The sequence below is a fragment of the Oncorhynchus nerka genome, linkage group LG27 (assembly GCF_034236695.1).
Source record: "Oncorhynchus nerka isolate Pitt River linkage group LG27, Oner_Uvic_2.0, whole genome shotgun sequence".
NCBI classification, from domain to species: Eukaryota; Metazoa; Chordata; class Actinopteri; order Salmoniformes; family Salmonidae; genus Oncorhynchus; species Oncorhynchus nerka.
In genome coordinates, this window is record NC_088422.1 from 74,966,181 (window position 1) to 74,984,655 (window position 18,475).

At 44.3% G+C, this 18,475-nt stretch overlaps 1 protein-coding gene across 1 annotated transcript; it reads left to right on the plus strand.

Annotated features, from left to right (window-relative positions):
* Window positions 1-441: 441 nt before the first annotated feature.
* LOC115112556 (plakophilin-3-like) lies at window positions 442-17,679 on the plus strand. The gene is made up of 13 exons (XM_065011280.1): window positions 442-567; window positions 5,467-5,555; window positions 5,985-6,661; window positions 6,805-6,928; window positions 7,128-7,332; window positions 13,358-13,532; window positions 13,634-13,751; window positions 14,141-14,305; window positions 14,465-14,644; window positions 14,791-14,944; window positions 15,102-15,297; window positions 15,403-15,490; window positions 16,960-17,679. The coding sequence occupies exons 2-13, from the start codon at window positions 5,481-5,483 to the stop codon at window positions 16,999-17,001; spliced, it is 2,199 nt and encodes a 732-aa protein (XP_064867352.1). The 5' UTR covers window positions 442-567; window positions 5,467-5,480; the 3' UTR covers window positions 17,002-17,679.
* The last annotated feature ends 796 nt before the right edge of the window (window positions 17,680-18,475 follow it).

Below are 18,475 nucleotides of genomic sequence, written 5' to 3' on the forward strand. Positions count from 1 at the left end.
CAGCTGATGTAAGAAGGGCTTTATAAATACATTTGTTTGATTGATTGACTACATAATCAATGACAGCAGCCTGTTCACGAGAGAAAGTTAATGACATACAGTGCAGGCTATGCTAAGGTCAACACTTTTAACCCTCTGGTCCAACCCAACCACACATTCATACAAAATCTTCACCAAACAGAACCAGTACACTGACATGAAACCCATTGATATCACTATAACAATTTTGGGCCCTGACAGTTTGTGATTCATTTAGACACATTTGGTTAAAATATGTTCTCACATCTTCACTTCTAACCTAGCCTCTCCTCTTTGACACATCTTTCTCTCCGTCTTCATCACTATCCCACACTCCCATCTTCATCTAAATCGGGCCAGGACGTGGAGTATAAGGGAAGGGTTAAATCAGGGGTGAGCCCTCAGAGCTCAGCACTCCTTAGTCTAAAACCACCACCTCCCTAAAAGAGAACAGACGGACTAGAGCTAACTGTAGGTAGAAGGAATACGGAAAGAAGACAGAAAATATTTTAAATACTCTGGCAAAGGATACTTAAACCTATTATGATGGTGAGTCCCTTAATCTGACTATGTTTTTTTATTTTTATTATCTGAAGGGATAATGATACATGTAAGCCTTATGAGTGTCTTATTGTATCTTGTATCACCACGGCTACATTAGGTACCTAAAACTGGGCATGGGTCAAAGAAGGTATGCAATGTTGGTTCAGAAGGAGATGACATGGTGTCAAATGATGTCCTGTCGTTTCATAGCTAATTAAGTAGACCAGACCAAATACTCATTAAAAAGGTTTTGGAATTATTTAAGGGTTTATAGTGTGGTGTGAGTAGTCATATTAAGGTATAGCGGTTTCCCGTAAGACCACCTCCAACTAGGCTATATTACTCTCTCCTATATGCCATGAAAATGCAGGCCTGCAGGTATTTCATAACATGCAAGGTAACACATCTGAGTGATCTGACCAATGGTCCTCACATCTGCAGTCATGGTGTCAGTGTCAACAGATGCTATGGCAAACCAGTAAAGCATTCAATCTGTCTTGCCAGATCACAAACAGTAATTCTGTATATAAAAAGCTACTTATACACAGATGCTTTTACACAGAAGATGTGATATTCTGAAAAAAGCATAACATTTTGATTTATTTCACCTTTATTTAACCAGGTAGGCAATTTGAGAACAAGTTCTCATTTACAATTGCGGCCTGGCCAAGATAAAGCAAAGTAGTTCAACAGGTACAACAACACAGAGTTACACATGGAGTAAAACAAACATTGTCAATAATACAGTAGAAAAGTCTATATACAGTGTGTGCAAATGAGGTGAGATAAGGGAGGTAAAGGCAAAAAAGGCCATGGTGGCAAAGTAAATACAATATAGCAAGTAAAAAATAAATGTAAAAAATAAAAACTGGAATGGTACATTTGCAGGGGAAGAATGTGCAAAGGAGAGATAGAAATAATAGGGGTGCAAAGGAGCTAAATAAATACAGTAGGGGAGAGGTAGTTGCTTGGGCTAAATTATAGATGGGCTATGTACAGGTGCAGTAATCTGTGAGCTGCTCTGACAGCTGGTGCTTAAAGCTAGTGAGGGGGATAAGTGTTTCCAGTTTCAGAGATTTTTGAAGTTCGTTCCAGTCATTGGCAGCAGAGAACTGGAAGGAGAGGCGGCCAAAGTAAGAATTGGTTTTGGGGGTGATCAGAGAGATATACCTGCTGGAGCGCGTGCTACAGGTGGGTGCTGCTATGGTGACCAGCGAGGTGAGATAAGGGGGGACTTTACCTAGCAGGGTCTTGTAAGATGACCTGGAGCCAGTGGGTTTGGCTACGAGTATTTAGCGAGGGCCAGCCAACGAGAGCGTACAGGTCGCAGTGGTGGGTAGTATATGGTGCTTTGGTGACAAAACGGATGGCACTGTGATAGACTGCATCCAATTTATTGAGTAGGGTATTGGAGGCTGTTTTGTAAATGACGTCGCCGAAGTCGAGGATCGGTAGGATGGTCAGTTTTACAAGGGTATGTTTGGCAGCATGAGTGAAGGAGGCTTTTTTGCGAAATAGGAAGCCAATTCTAGATTTGGATTGGAGATGTTTGATGTGAGTCTGGAAGGAGAGTTTACAGTCTAACCAGACACTAGGTATTTGTAGTTGTCCACATATTCTAAGTCAGAACCATCCAGAGTAGTGATGTTGGACGGGCGGGCAGGTGCAGGCAGCGATCGGTTGAAGAGCATGCATTTAGTTTTACTTGTATTTAAGAGCAATTGGAGGCCACGGAAGGAGAGTTGTATGGCATTGAAGCTTGTCTGGAGGGTTGTTAACACAGAGTCCAAAGAAGGGCCAGAAGTATACAGAATGGTGTCATCTGCGTAGAGGTGGATCAGAGACTCACCAGCAGCAAGAGCGACATCATTGATGTATACAAAGAAGAGAGTCGTCCAAGAATTGAACCCTGTGGTACCCCCATAGAAACTGCCAGAGGCCCGGACAACAGGCCCTCCGATTTGACACACTGAACTCTATCAGAGAAATAGTTGGTGAAACAGACGAGGCAATCATTTGAGAAACCAAGGCTATCGAGTCTGCCAATGAGGATGTGGTGATTGACAGAGTTGAAAGCCTTGGCCAGGTCAATGAATACGGCTGCACAGTATTGTTTCTTATCAATGGCGGTTAAGATGTCGTTTAGGACCTTGAGCGTGTGGCTGAGGTGCACCCATGACCAGCTCTGAAACCAGATTGCATAGCGGAGAAGGTATGGTGGAATTCGAAATGGTCGGTAATCTGTTTGTTGACTTGGCTTTCGAAGACCTTAGAAAGGCAGGGTAGGATAGATATAGGTTTGTAGCAGTTTGGGTCAAGAGTGTCCCCCCCTTTGAAGAGGGGGATGACCACAGCTGCTTTCCAATCTTTGGGAATCTCAGACGACACGAAAGAGAGGTTGAACAGGCTAGTAATAGGGGTTGCAACAAATTTGGCAGATAATTTTTAGCAAGAAAGGGTCCAGATTGTCTAGCCCGTCCAGATTTTGCAGCTCTTTCAGAACATCAGCTGACTGGATTTGGGAGAAGGAGAAATGGGGAAGACTTGGGCGAGTTGCTGTGGGGGGTGCAGTGCTGTTGACCGGGGTAGGGGTAGCCAGGTGGAAAGCATGGCCAGCCGTAGAAAAATGCTTATTGAAATTCTCAATTATAGTGGATTTATCGGTGGTGACAGTGTTTCCTATCCTCAGTGCAGTGGGCAGCTGGGAGGATGTGTTCTTATTCTCCATGGACTTTACAGTGTCCCAGATCTTTTGAGTTTGTGTTGCAGGAAGCAAATTTCTGCTTGAAAAAGCTAGCCTTGGCTTTTCTAACTGCCTGTGTGAATTGGTTTCTAGCTTCTCTGAAAAGTTGCATATCACAGGGGCTGTTCGATGCTAATGCAGAACGCCATAGGATGTTTTTGTGTATGTTAAGGGCAGTCAGGTCTGGAGAGAACCAGGGGCTATATCTGTTCCTGGTTCTACATTTCTTGAAAGGGGCATGCTTATTTAAGATGGTGAGGAAGGCATTTAAAAAAATAACCAGGCATCCTCTACTGACAGGATGAGGTCAATGTCCTTCCAGGATACCCCTGCCAGGTTGATAAGAAAGGCCTGCTCGCTGAAGTGTTTCAGGGAGCGTTTGACAGTGATGAGTGGAGGTTGTTTGACCGCTGACCCATTACGGATGCAGGCAATGAGGCAGTGATTGCTGAGATCTTGGTTGAAATCAGCAGAGGTGTATTTAGAGGGCAAGTTGGTTAGGATGATATCTATGAGGGTGCCCGTGTTTACGGCTTTGGGGTTTGGGTACAGACCTGGTTAGTAGGACAGAACTCTGTAGGACAGAACTCTGCAGGCTATCTCTGCAGTAGATTGCAACACCGCCCCCTTTGGCTGTTCTATCTTGTCTGAAAATATTGTAGTTCGGAATGGAGATTTCAGAATTTTTGGTGGTCTTCCTAAGCCAGGATTCAGACACGGCTAGAACATCCAGGTTTGCAGAGTGTGCTAAAGCAGTGAATAAAACATTTAGTCACAGCCAGGAAATATCACTGCATGTGGCAATGAACCATATCATGTGAGTGACACATTTCTTTTCATGGGTTTGTCATTCACATCTTACAAGGCTATGGCACCCGAGGCTTTAGATTTTAGCAGAAGTTTGATGCCTATACAGTATGAACAAGTAACAGTCACATGGCTCATAAGTGACAGAGGATCAATTCAGCTAATTATTGAAGAAAAGGGTAGTATTTAGTCTCTGAGGTTTTAATCCTTGTGCTGACTGATTTAACACTTTTAAAGATTATTTCATGCCCAATATTAATGGTCACACAGTTGGAGAATGTTTATTTTTTTAACACTAGAATGATATCCTCAGGTAGCTAGTTTAGTGGGCAATGTTTTGAGCATGTCAATTTCGGATAGTTGACACTTTATGACATTATTTTCTTTACAGGACAGGGTTGAGTGGGTTGGGTTGGATATTGTGGTCAGATGGCATCTCAAAAATAACTATGTGAAACCAACACATAAATCAGTCAGCTGCCTGTGTTTTGCAATGAGAAGGCAAACAACTTGGGTTGGGAAAACTATACTGTTAATTATAGTGCTGTTATAAACTAATTAAGAAAGTTTTTTTGATTGAAAACATACAGTGATAGTAGGCCTATTCCACTCAGCAGTCAAGTACATTCCCAACAATTGACATATTCGTGTATGTGTGTGTGTAAGTAAAACTCATAATGGAGGGGATATTGGGAATATAATGCATAGTTTATTTGACAAAAGCTTATGTTATGGCAACTCCTATTCAAACTCAACAGGGGGCTATAGATAATACTGTAGATAGATAATACGGTCTCAAATGACTTACAACATCATATTATCACACTGTTGCCATGGTTATACAGTCAAAACATACAGTGCTTGTTTACACAGTAAGAAAATTAGATTTTTATGTCCTGTTATGCACTCTCTCTCACAAAACAAAGAGTCTCCCAAAGGTATACTACCCTGCTTGCTTAGTCCAACATTATCTTGTTTCTTCCCTCAATGTTTCTATATCTCAGTACAGTGCAGCTCCAGTTTTAGGCTAATCCCCTCTAAAACATGAGGTATTGTGCAATATCTCCCTGGGTGTGTGTTTACATTTCTACATGTTTGCTGCTTGTCTTGGTGTACAGCTGAGGCTGATATTGTTGTTGTTTTTCATGCATAAACATAGTAAACATGAGTCCAAATAGCAAAGAAAGTGGCAAGAAGCTAATCAGTCATCATTGGTCACACTTTGTGGTAACAAGAACAAGACACGTTATAACTTCATTAATATGTAATTAGACTAATTACAAAGTTGTAATCTCAGGAGAATGTTGTGGTTGCATTCTCTGTCTAAGACAAACTATTTCTCTATCCACATGTAGACCATGGTGGCACAATGAGATTTAACACGTACAACCCCGGATTCAGCTCTAAGTCAATGGTGTATAACACAGGGAGCAGGACCATGAAGGTGAGTACGGTAGGACTTCATATTTTCTAATGTTCAGTTGTGTTTATTTTTGCCTTCATGATAAACCCTAATCCAACAGCCCCAAAGTCCTATTTTTCTAGCTGATTGCCATGCCACCTTTGTCCCTTATCTAAACCAGGAGAGATGTGTTAAAAAAATAAACTCCACAGTCCTACCACAGTGACACACTTCACAGCTGCACCCTCACAGCACATACATGCAGTATTTCACAGGATCCTACCATAACTATGTTTAGATGAGACACAGGAACAAAAATCTCTGGACAGGATTTTCCTGCCCAAAGAGTCTAAAAACATCTTAACCATGACCTCATTTTTAAACAATACAGTTTGGCCAATGTTTGCTTTTTGGGGATTTTTATAGTGTAGATAGTTAAGTGTAACAGTGTTCTCTCTGTATGTCCTCTAGATGCCCCCGGTATCCCAGCAGTACTTGGGAGGTGGGTACTCGTCTCGCTCAGCGGTGGAGTTAGGACCCAGTTATAGAATCAGCCAGCCTCCAGTCAACACTGGCTACCTCCACCATGACGACATCCAGCTGGGTGGCTACCAGACCAGCCGGACAAGGACCGCCAGGTCCAGATCAGTTTGTCAGGCTGACCAAGAGGCGGTGGTCCAAGGTGTGGGAGGCCTGCTCACCCTGCCCCACCAGCAGCCCAACCCAGTGGCCAGCTGGGTGGCCCGGGATGGCATGGCAATAGAGTTCCACTCCTATCATGGTGGAGGTATACCTGCACCAGCAACTATGAGGCGCACCCTCAGTGGAACCCTGGCGGGAGGTGGTAGCGGTGGGTGGAGAGAGGCGGAGCTAGTTTACCAGCACTTCTACAGAGGCCCCGCCCTCCGTACCATTAGTCACATCAACAACAGACAACAGCAGCTGCAACAATTGAGCTCAGCGTCTGGACTGCAACAGTGGCAGCAGGTGTCTGGTGGGGGCAGTGGCAGTGTGTGCGGAGGCTGGGGTCAGTACCAGACCTCCCTGCCCCGACTGGCCTCCTTTCACAGCATGAAGAGTGTGGAGAAAGGCATGGACGTGCCTGATGGAGGCAGCGATTCAGCTGACAGCAATGAGAAACTCGGAGGGTGAGAGATGCATGGACTGTTCAAATCTCTTGAAATATCAGACGGACCAACTTAGCCCTAGGGACATTCTGTTCTTCTTACATAACTGTTATAGGTTTCTGATTAACCTCACTCTCCTTTTCCTCCCTGGTGTTTGTGGATAGAATGCACAGCTTAGACATGCCCACCGCGGTCAACTATCTCTTCATGTCCGACACAGCCATGCAGGTGCTGGGAGCAGCCTACATCCAGCACCAATGTTACCATAGCAGTGATGCCAAGAACCAGGTAACAGATCCTTCTCAATAATAATAGCCATTTACAGTAACATACTTCATTGCCCAAAATTTAAACAGCCCTACTGTTTAAACTAAACTGAGATCTCCATGCTCTTATCAAAAATCCATTGTAATATATAATTTATTGTCTTGTTATGGCTTAGTAAGTCAGCCTGATAGTCATATAGACTGGCCTACCCTGTCTACAGGTGCGTCTGCTGAAGGGTGTCACAGCCCTGGTGCATCTCTTCAGCAGTGACAGCCAGGAGGTCCAGTGCTACGCTACAGGCGCTACACGCAACCTCATCTATGAGAACATGGACAACAAGGCGGCCCTCATTGAGGCCGAGGGAATAACTAAGCTCATCAGTGTCCTAAACGAACCAGATGAGGAGCTTCACAAGAACATCACTGGTAAGATCATCTATATACTTTAACAATCAGCTTGGATCTCAAACTAAGTTACAATTTTAAAGTTCAAGGAAATACTGTGTCAGTATGAGAGCAAGAAAAGCAAAACAGTCAAAGTGACATGTCCCCAATCAGAGATTCAAATAAACACTTTCTTTCAATTAGAGTCCAGCATAAAGTTAATAAAGTTAAAATCCCAAATGGAATATATTTTTAGTAGTGATGGACACCGATATGGAAAATCTATATCAATATCATTTGCTTTTTTCTAACCAATATCAATATCCTATCAGTTTTATGAATAACATTGATACTGTGTGAATGTTTTATTTTCTGTTTACTTCTACAGCTTTGAGAAGTCCAGACAAATAACATTTATTGAATCAGATGGCTCATTGATCACAAAGCCCACTGATATTGCAAACTACTTTAATGACTTTTTCATTGGCAAGATAAGCAAACTTAGGGATGACATGCCAGCAACAAACGCTGACACTACATATCCAAGTATATCAGACCAAATTATGAAAGACAGGAATTGTACTTTTGAATTCCGTAAAGTCAGTGTGGAAGAGGTGAAAAAATGATAGTTGTCTATCAACAATGACAAGCCACCGGGGTCTGACAATCTAGATGGAAAATTACTGAGGATAATAGCAGACAATATTGCCACTCCTATTTGCCACATCTTCAATTTAAGTCTACTAGAGAGCATGTGCCCTCAGGCCTGGAGGGAAGCTAAAGTCATTCCGCTACCCAAGAATAGTAAAGCCCCCTTTACTGGCTCAAATAGCCAGATACAATGACCAGATACAATGCAATTTCACAGTAAATAAATTGACTACATAATTTCAGCATGCTTATAGGGAAGGACACTCAACAAGCATAGCACTTACACAAATGACTGATGATTGGCTGAGAGAAATTGATGATAAAATGATTGTGGGGGCTGTCTTGTTAGACTTCAATGCAGCTTTTGACATTATTGATCATAGTCTGCTGCTGGAAAAACATATGTGTTATGGCTTTACACCCCCTGCTATAATGTGGATAAATAGTTACTTGTCTAACAGAACACAGAGGGTGTTCTTTAATGGATGCCACTCAAATATAATCCAGTTAGAATCAGGAATTCCCGAAGGTAGCTGTTTAGGCCCCTTGCTTTTTTCAATTTTTAATAAAGACACGGCACGCGCACGCGCACACACACACACACACACACGATACATACACATGGATTTAGTACTGTAGATATGTGGTGGAGTAGGGGCCTGAGGACACACAGTGTGTTGTGAAATCTGTGAATGTATTGTAATGTTTTTAAAATTGTATAAACTGCCTTAATTTTGCTCGACATCAGGAAGAGTAGCTGCTGCTTTGGCAGCAATAAATACCAATACAAACTGCTTGCTGTGTGAATATTCTACGGGTTTAACCTACCCAACCACTTTGGATACAATGAAAAGCCAGTTGATGCCCCATCAGCAGGAAGTTAAGTTGAGAGAGTTTTGTGCTTGCAGAAATAGTCATGTATGTTTGTTTTTGGCTGCCCAGGGAACAGACTACTCTCAGGAATGGTGCTTGTTTAATAAAGTTAGATCAAGGCTGAATCAATTTCTGCAACATCACATAATTATAGTATTCTACATAACTGAATATAATAGCATATTATAACGTTACTGTAAAAAAAACATTTATATGAGATTTTAGGATGATTGTGCAAATGTTTGCATTTTTCTCTCATGTGGCTATAAGGGCACAAGACGAGACCCAAATGCAGACACAGGAGGCAGAAGGTTAGAGTCCAAGATGTTTATTAACAATCCAAAAGGGGTAGCCAAGGTCAGGCAGGCGGGAATGGAGTCCAGAAAAAACAGGCAAAGGCAGGAAACACAGGGATAAATACACCAGGGAAAATAAGTGACACCTGGAGGGGGTGGAGACAATCACAAGGACAGGTGAAACAGATCAGGGCGTGACAGTGACCAAAACTCAGCAATGCGCACCACTAGGCAAAATATGTGCTTTGATGATAACTAAACACAGGTAAGCTACAGTTTGTTAACACCATCTGCTAAAGTTTTTGCTAACTGTATATAATTGAAACCAACAGTGTAGATTACTTCACTGTTTAAAGAAGATATATATGCATATCCCCATGAATTGGATTGAGATCAAATGGTTGGCATGCAGACGCTGCATGGCATTTCCGAGCGGAAATGGAGGAAAACTCGCCTCCCTGCGGACCTGGCATCCTTTCACTCCCTCCTCTCTACATTTTCCTCTTCTGTCTCTGCTGCTAAAGCCACTTTCTACCACTCTAAATTCCAAGCATCTGCCTCTAACCCTAGGAAGCTCTTTGCCACCTTCTCCTCCCTCCTGAATCCTCCCCCCCCCCCCCCTCCTCCCTCTCTGCAGATGACTTCGTCAACCATTTTGAAAAGAAGGTCGACGACATCCGATCCTCGTTTGCTAAGTCAAACGACACCGCTGGTTCTGCTCACACTGCCCTACCCTGTGCTCTGACCTCTTTCTCCCCTCTCTCTCCAGATGAAATCTCGCGTCTTGTGACGGCCGGCTGCCCAACAACCTGCCCGCTTGACCCTATTCCCTCCTCTCTTCTCCAGACCATTTCCGGAGACCTTCTCCCTTACCTCACCTCGCTCATCAACTCATCCCTGACCGCTGGCTACGTCCCTTCTGTCTTCAAGAGAGCGAGAGTTGCACCCCTTCTGAAAAAACCTACACTCGATCCCTCCGATGTCAACAACTACAGACCAGTATCCCTTCTTTCTTTTCTCTCCAAAACTCTTGAACGTGCCGTCCTTGGCCAGCTCTCCCGCTATCTCTCTCAGAATGACCTTCTTGATCCAAATCAGTCAGGTTTCAAGACTAGTCATTCAACTGAGACTGCTCTTCTCTGTATCACGGAGGCCCTCCGCACTGCTAAAGCTAACTCCCTCTCCTCTGCTCTCATCCTTCTAGACCTATCGGCTGCCTTCGATACTGTGAACCATCAGATCCTCCTCTCCACCCTCTCCGAGTTGGGCATCTCCGGCGCGGCCCACGCTTGGATTGCGTCCTACCTGACAGGTCGCTCCTACCAGGTGGCGTGGCGAGAATCTGTCTCCTCACCACGCGCTCTCACCACTGGCGTCCCCAGTGCTCTGTTCTAGGCCCTCTCCTATTCTCGCTATACACCAAGTCACTTGGCTCTGTCATAACCTCACATGGTCTCTCCTATCATTGCTATGCAGACGACACACAATTAATCTTCTCCTTTCCCCCTTCTGATGACCAGGTGGCGAATCGCATCTCTGCATGTCTGGCAGACATATCAGTGTGGATGACGGATCACCACCTCAAGCTGAACCTCGGCAAGACGGAGCTGCTCTTCCTCCCGGGAAGGACTGCCCATTCCATGATCTCGCCATCACGGTTGACAACTCCATTGTGTCCTCCTCCCAGAGCGCTAAGAACCTTGGCGTGATCCTGGACAACACCCTGTCGTTCTCAACTAACATCAAGGCGGTGGCCCGTTCTTGTAGGTTCATGCTCTACAACATCCGCAGAGTACGACCCTGCCTCACACAGGAAGCAGCGCAGGTCCTAATCCAGGCACTTGTCATCTCCCGTCTGGATTACTGCAACTCGCTGTTGGCTGGGCTCCCTGCCTGTGCCATTAAACCCCTACAACTCATCCAGAACGCCGCAGCCCGTCTGGTGTTCAACCTTCCCAAGTTCTCTCACGTCACCCCGCTCCTCCGCTCTTTCCACTGGCTTCCAGTTGAAGCTCGCATCCGCTACAAGACCATGGTGCTTGCCTACGGAGCTGTGAGGGGAACGGCACCTCAGTACCTCCAGGCTCTGATCAGGCCCTACACCCAAACAAGGGCACTGCGTTCATCCACCTCTGGCCTGCTCGCCTCCCTACCACTGAGGAAGTACAGTTCCCGCGCAGCCCAGTCAAAACTGTTCGCTGCTCTGGCCCCCCAATGGTGGAACAAACTCCCTCACGACGCCAGGACAGCGGAGTCAATCACCACCTTCCGGAGACACCTGAAACCCCACCTCTTTCAGGAATACCTAGGATAGGATAAAGTAATCCTTCTCACCCCCCCCTTAAAAGATTTAGATGCACTATTGTAAAGTGGCTGTTCCACTGGATGTCTTAAGGTGAACGCACCAATTTGTAAGTCGCTCTGGATAAGAGCGTCTGCTAAATGACTTAAATGTAATGTAAATGTAATGCATTTCACATGCAAACTTCACCTGTAAAATAATCATAATTCAAGACTGACAGTGAGAAATGTGAAGGGTGTGTGACCACAAAAACTGGTGAGTAAAGTAGAGGTAAAGAAACACACAAGCAGAACGTGATTGGGATCTTCCGCTCTGGCAAAAAGGGAAAAACACCAAAAGAAAGATGCCTAGGGTCCCTGCTCATCTACGTGAGCATGCCTTAGGCATGCTGCAAGGAGGCATGAGGACTGCAGATGTGGCCAGGGCAATAAATTGCAATGTCCGTACTGTGAGACGCCTAAGACAGCGCTACAGGGAGTCAGGACGGACAGCTGATCGTCCTCACAGTGGCAGACCACATGTACCGATCCTGTGCAGGTGTTGTTACATCTGAACATCACACCTGCGGGACAGGTACAGGATGGCAACAACTGCCCGAGTTACACCAGGAACGCACAATCCCCCCATCAGTGCTCAGACTGTCCGCAATAGACTGAGAGAGGCTGGACTGAGGGCTTGTAGGGCAGGTCCTCACCAGACATCACCAGCAGCAACGTCGTCTATGGGCACAAACCCACCGTCGCTGGACCAGACAGGACTGGAAAAAGTGCTTTTCACTGACGAGTCACGGTTTTGTCTCACCAGGGGTGATGGTTGTCCCATTGAGCACGTCAGGGACCTGTTGGACTGGAGGGTGAGGGCCTAGGGCCATTCCCCCCAGAAATGTCCGGGAACTTGCAGATACCTTGGTGGAAGAGTGGGGTAACATCTCACAGCAAGAACTTGCAAATCTGGTGCAGTCCATTAGGAGGAGATGCACTGCAGTACTTAATGCAGCTGGCGACCGCACCAGATACTGACTGTTACTTTTGATTTTGACCCCCCCACCACCCCCCCACCCCTTTGTTCAGGGACACATTATTCAATTGTTGTTAGTCACATGTCTGTGGAACTTGTTCAGTTCATGTCTCAGTTGTTGAATCTTGTTATGTTGATACAAATATTTACACATGTTGAGTTTGCTGAAAATAAAAGCAGTTGACAGTGAGAGGACGTTTCTTTTTAGAAAGAATATTTCCCATTACAGATCCGTAGAAGGTCCAAAAGGCTTCTAACAGCTTCTGCCCCCAAGCCATTAGACTCCTGAACAGCTAATCAAATGGCTACCCGGACTATTAGCATTGTCCCCCCCCCTTCATTTTTACACTGATGCTTTCTGTTTATTATCCATGCATAGTCACTTTACCTCTATCTACATGTACATATTACCTCAATTACCTCGACTAACCGCTGCCCCCGCAGATTGACTCTGGACCGGTACCCCCTGTATATAGCCTTGCTACTGTTACTTTTTTGTTGCTCCTTAATTATTTGTTATTTTCTCAATTTGTCTTATTTTTTATTTAAATTATTAATTTTTTATTTCAAGTTTATTTTAGTAAATACTGTCCTAACACTTTTATTTTCTTAAAACTGTATTGTTGGTTAAGAGCTTCTAAGTAAAGCATTTCACTGTTGTATTTGGCGCATGTGACAAAATAACAATACATTTGATATTGATACATCAGATATTATTTATTGGCCACATAGAAAATAGGCTCCCAAGGGTTTACTTTGGCATCATATGACATGAATCCCACTGTGTTAATAGTGATTATTTAGACCTATTGAAGTTAAATCATTTGGATGTCAGGTAATCAGCACACACTCTATCCTGGTCATAGAGGCCGTTTTAGTGTATGCGACGGAGTGGTTCAATAGTCCCTCTCTCTCCTCTGCCCTGCAGGTATTCTGTGGAACATGTCCTCTAAGGACAGTCTGAAGGAGAAGTTGGCCAGAGAGACATTGAGTGAGCTCACAGAGAGGGTGCTGGTGCCTCTGTGCAGTGGTAGAGATTCAGAGCTGATCCGTCAGAGTCCATCTGAAGCAGACATCTTCTACAACACCACAGGCTGCCTGAGGTAGCTATACATATCTGCCTACATGTTGTATACATACACACTGTACACGGACTGATACATGTACTGTATACAACTTCTCTGTACTCTCTTCCTCTGTTCAGGAACCTGAGCTCAGTGAATGAGAGGACGAGGCAGCAGATGAGAGACATGCGAGGGCTGGTGGACTCGCTGGTGGCCTACATCCAGAACTCCCTTCAGGATGAGAAATCAGAGGACAAAGTACACCTCAACTGCTCTACCTATGTCACATTGTTTGTTTCACAACTTGATTATATTTCTGGGCATGTTCTTTCAGGTCAAACCCTTTTCCCTGATTTAATATCTCATTTGATTTGATCTTAAATACGATAGGCTTCAGCAACTCATTGGTTCAGCTGGGGTAGAGTGAGAGCCAATCAAAGTATCTGTACAGTTCATCATTAGTGGTACTGTTTGTATTATCTACCAGACAGCCAGACTGGTCATGCTGTGGCCTATCTGCTATGCCTTATGTAATGCAGGCTGCTCTGAGAGACACAATGGCCACCAGTATTTCTATCTCACCCTCTCGCTCTCTTTTTCTCGCTCCCTCCTTCTCTCCCCCCCTCCATCTTTGTATGTGCCTGCAGGGTGTAGAGAATGCAGTGTGTGTCCTGAGGAATCTGTCTTATCAGCTGTACAGTGAGATACCTCCCTCAACCCAACTGCGACTGGAGGGGCCTACGTGGGCCAGAGCCACTACTGGGACTGAGTCCATTGGCTGTTTCACCCCACAGAGCAAGAAGGCAAAGGAGGTAGGTGTCATTTACACAAGGCAAACCCAAAGGAAATATCAAGTTACGGCTAAACATCAAGACACTGAAACATGTACAGTATGTCATCATGCAATCCTGATGGATATGGAACCATGATATGTTTTTTCTGTAATGAATCTCTCCCCCTGATCTCTATAGCGACGGAACCAGGAACTGTCCACCTCAGAGGTGGCTAAGCAGCCGAAGGGGGCGGAGTGGCTGTGGCACCCCCAGGTGGTGGGGCTGTATAACCGCGTGCTTCAGCACTATGAGACCAACACGGCAACACGAGAGGCTGCAGCAGGGACCCTGCAGAACATCACAGCCGGAGAGACCAGGGTAAGTCCCACCCCTCCTCTCCCCCACTGGCTGACCTAGCCATCACTTTCACCATGACAGGCTACTTATGCTTCATTCAGATTTACAGTTCAACTGAAAATGTACTCAACACTAGTGTTGAATTCCCCTTCCTCCTTGTGTATCAGTGGGCGTCAGTGCTGAGTTGGGTGGCTTTAGAGCAGGAGCGGATGCTGCCTGTGGTGCTGGACCTCCTGCAGACACAAAGCGACCAGGAGATGTGTTCCCTCACTGGCCTCCTGAGGAACCTGTCCCGACACAGCAAAAACAAGAACGACATGGGTGAGACTCAACCCCCAGTACCCCACACTGTTAATTTCTACCTCTGTCTCTCCTGCCCACAACCTTGTATCCATCCATTCCATTCATATTAATCACAGTAATTCCCCTTATAAGGAGACTTTAAAGAATGGCTACATCTCACCCATCTGACCTCCAGCTACGAAGGTAGTGAACGTTCTGGTGACCAAGCTCCCCAGTGATGGCCACCAGAAGGAACCCTCAGGTGAAGTGGTGGTCAACATCTGTGGGATCCTCAACAACCTGGTTGCAGGCAGCTCACTAGCAGCGAGAGACATCACCTTCTTTGATGGACTCCCCAAACTTATTGCAATCAAGTCTTCCCACAATAGCAGGTTAGTGAATCTTGTCTCTCAGTGTTCTTGGTTTTTGTTATTCATTGTGTCTGCTTTTTATTTCCAATTTCCTGTCTGGCTCCTGTTGTTTTTCTCCTACTATAGCTCAGGGAAGCTGAAGGCTGCCAAGGCTGCTTCCACGGTACTCTTCAACATGTTCCAGTACAACAAGCTGCATAAAGATTATAAACAGGTGAGGCTAACACCATTTAACATAGACATGGTGCTAGATGGGATTGGAGAGCAGGAACAGGGTGGGGGGGGTTGTTTGGCCTCTTCCATTGTGCATGGCCCTCTGGTTCTTTATTTTCTTTATGGCCTCTAATGGTTAGTCTAACTTTTTTTATTCTTCTTTTTTTTTAGTTCTCAGCATTCTCCCCTCCCCTGGATCCACTGGTATCCCCCATAGTTCTTTGGCACATATTTTCACTAAAGCTGTTAATTATTACATTTTAATGGAAGTAAATTTGTCTTTTGGCCCTTAGGAATCCTCATTCTGTGCAGGTACTACAGTTATCAGTTCAAGTTTATACAATCTAGATATCTGTTATCAGTTATATATTTAGACTAGCTTTTATATCATGGTTTTCTTTGCTTAAGTTGTTTTGGGGTTTATTGAACAGGACCAGTAAAACACCTTGGCTTGGTGGTTGGCAGCTGGACAGTCCTCTCATTTGTACTATAGTGCTACTTGAGTTTGTAGTGCAGTGTCTAAACCCTTGTTTCCTTGGATGGTCAGTTAAATTGTATGTTTGGAATCTGGCAGTGGAATGCTGGGAGCAGCAATTGATTGTCTCTTGCAAGATAATGGCTGTCTGATATTTTGCACAGAGAAAAAAAACTATCTTCAGTTGACACTTGTAAACACTGTTTGGGACGATACCAGAATCGTTAAAAATTGTCATAGACTGTTCTCTCTACCTCATAGCAAGTGGTACAAGAGTGTCTGGGACCAAAAGGCGCCTGAACATCTTCTACCCCCAAACCATAAGATTGCTGAACAGTTAATATACTGGCTACCTGGATTATTTACATTGACACCTTTTATTTATTTATTCACTTTTACCCCTACCTACATCAGTGGAAGCTGCTGAGGGGAGGATGGCTCATTATAATGGTTGAAATGGATCCAATGGAATGGTATCAACCATATGGAAACCATGTTTGATGTGTTTGACACCATTCCATTGACTCCATTCCAGCCATTATTAATAGCAGTCCTCCCCTCAGCAGCCTCCACTGGCCTTTTCGTACTTTTTAACTCTGCATTGTTGGGGAAGGGCTCGTAAGTAAGCATTTCACTGTAAAGTCTACACCTGTTGTATTCGGCGCATGGGACAAATACAATTGGATTAGATTTATTTCATACTATTTAGTATCGTGGCAAGGAAACAAGTGGATTTAACTTCTTTAGCCCTAATGTTGGAAACAAACATCATTATGTTGTCATCCAGTCACATGTATTGATTTTCCAAGCTATAGCACAACACTATTTCACAGACAGCAGGTTTTTAAAGGAGCAAAGTGTTTGATCTGCTTCGTGTTTTCATTTTTGCCATGGAACAAAAATATTGTGATACTAGTATCGTCCTGGGCCTACTATTTACCCTTTCTAAAAACAGACTGCTCTATCTAAGTGGCCTTCTCCCTTGTGTTTTACAGAAAGGGTTCACGAGGTGTGACTTCACCGACACGGCCATTTAGAGCAGACGGCTTGGCCCGTTGACTGGATAGACCTGTTGGTAGAGCCAGCAGGAGGACCCCCACAATGAACCTGACACATCTGGTCTCAAATGATGCATTGATGGAACCTGAATTATTCTGAATGTATTTACCGGCCGCCAAGGACTGAGGAGAAGCAGCTTTTCTTTACTCAATATTTTTTTAATTATCACATTTTATTGGTCTTTCAAAATGGACTGCTTTACCAGCTTAATATTTGTATTGTCATGAGAGTGTGTTGGATGACTGAGGAATCTTCACTTCAGGACGGTGTGTGTGCGTGGTTCATGCCTGTGTGCATGCATGTGTGTGAATGTTTGCTTAGTGGACTCATCCCGTAAAAGGCATTGGATGCCTCTTTTCATCTCTGGTACCATATGGGCTCAACCTGCCATTCCTACAGACATACTGTGAATACAACCCTCTAGATGTTATTATTTCTACAGTACATGGATGCTTCACTGAAAGACAAGATACAGGATGGGTGCCCTCAAACTCCCATTTGAACTAATAATCACCAGAGCATTTTAAAGAGACCCTGCTTTTAATCACCCCAGTCTCCACTTCATGGCGAAACAATGTTTTCCGGTTCCATCCAAGGAGCCTCTTCTGTGTTTATTTTCACCCCAAATAACTAACAATAAACAGCATCTGACATGACCAGACAGTTGTTCCCAGTGTATCCTTTTAGAATGAAAATAACATTATCATTATCTTAACCTTCTTTCACAGATCTGTGCTACATTGTTTCATAATGGTTACTAATCGTAAACGTTCCCTGCCTCTTAAATTCCCTCACCCTTGTCATTTATGAGTAAGAAAGAATGTGTAATAATGACGCCTAAATAAAGTGCTGATTATGAAAGCAGACGTTACAGTACTACCCAGTATGACCTCTGACACATTGATGTATGTCTGAGTGAAGCATAGACGAGTTGGAGGTGTCTGATACAGGGAGTTAACCCAACTCTGAGACCACTGCACACACAGGTCATTACTTCTCTGCATTATTCATCTACGTTGGCTAGCTCACACTGTGTTATGTTACAGTATGTGAGGTGAATTGCTTCTCATAAGTAATAGTTTAATTGAATTGATTTGGTATGATACATGATTGCATTGAAAAGATACAATCAAACTCAAGGGAACTTCTGTTTTCTTTTTTTACTGGTAAGTTGAATTATATGCACATAGTATGGAGTTTCCTCTGAAGCGTTTGGGCTCCCTGTACTCTGCCTTCTCTTGTGGGAGGAATTGTTCTCACAGGGCGTGTTTAGGTTTACAGATACTGTTCCGCAGTCTGGCAGCACACTATGAGGTATGAACTGTGGTGAGAGGGTAAGGTTCTACAGGAAGTCATGGGAAATGGTGGTGGAGTAAAAGGACCAGATGAAGAGCAAAGACACAGGCTAACAGCCCTCTTTATAAAGGGAGTGGAGAAAGCCTTGGAATGCAG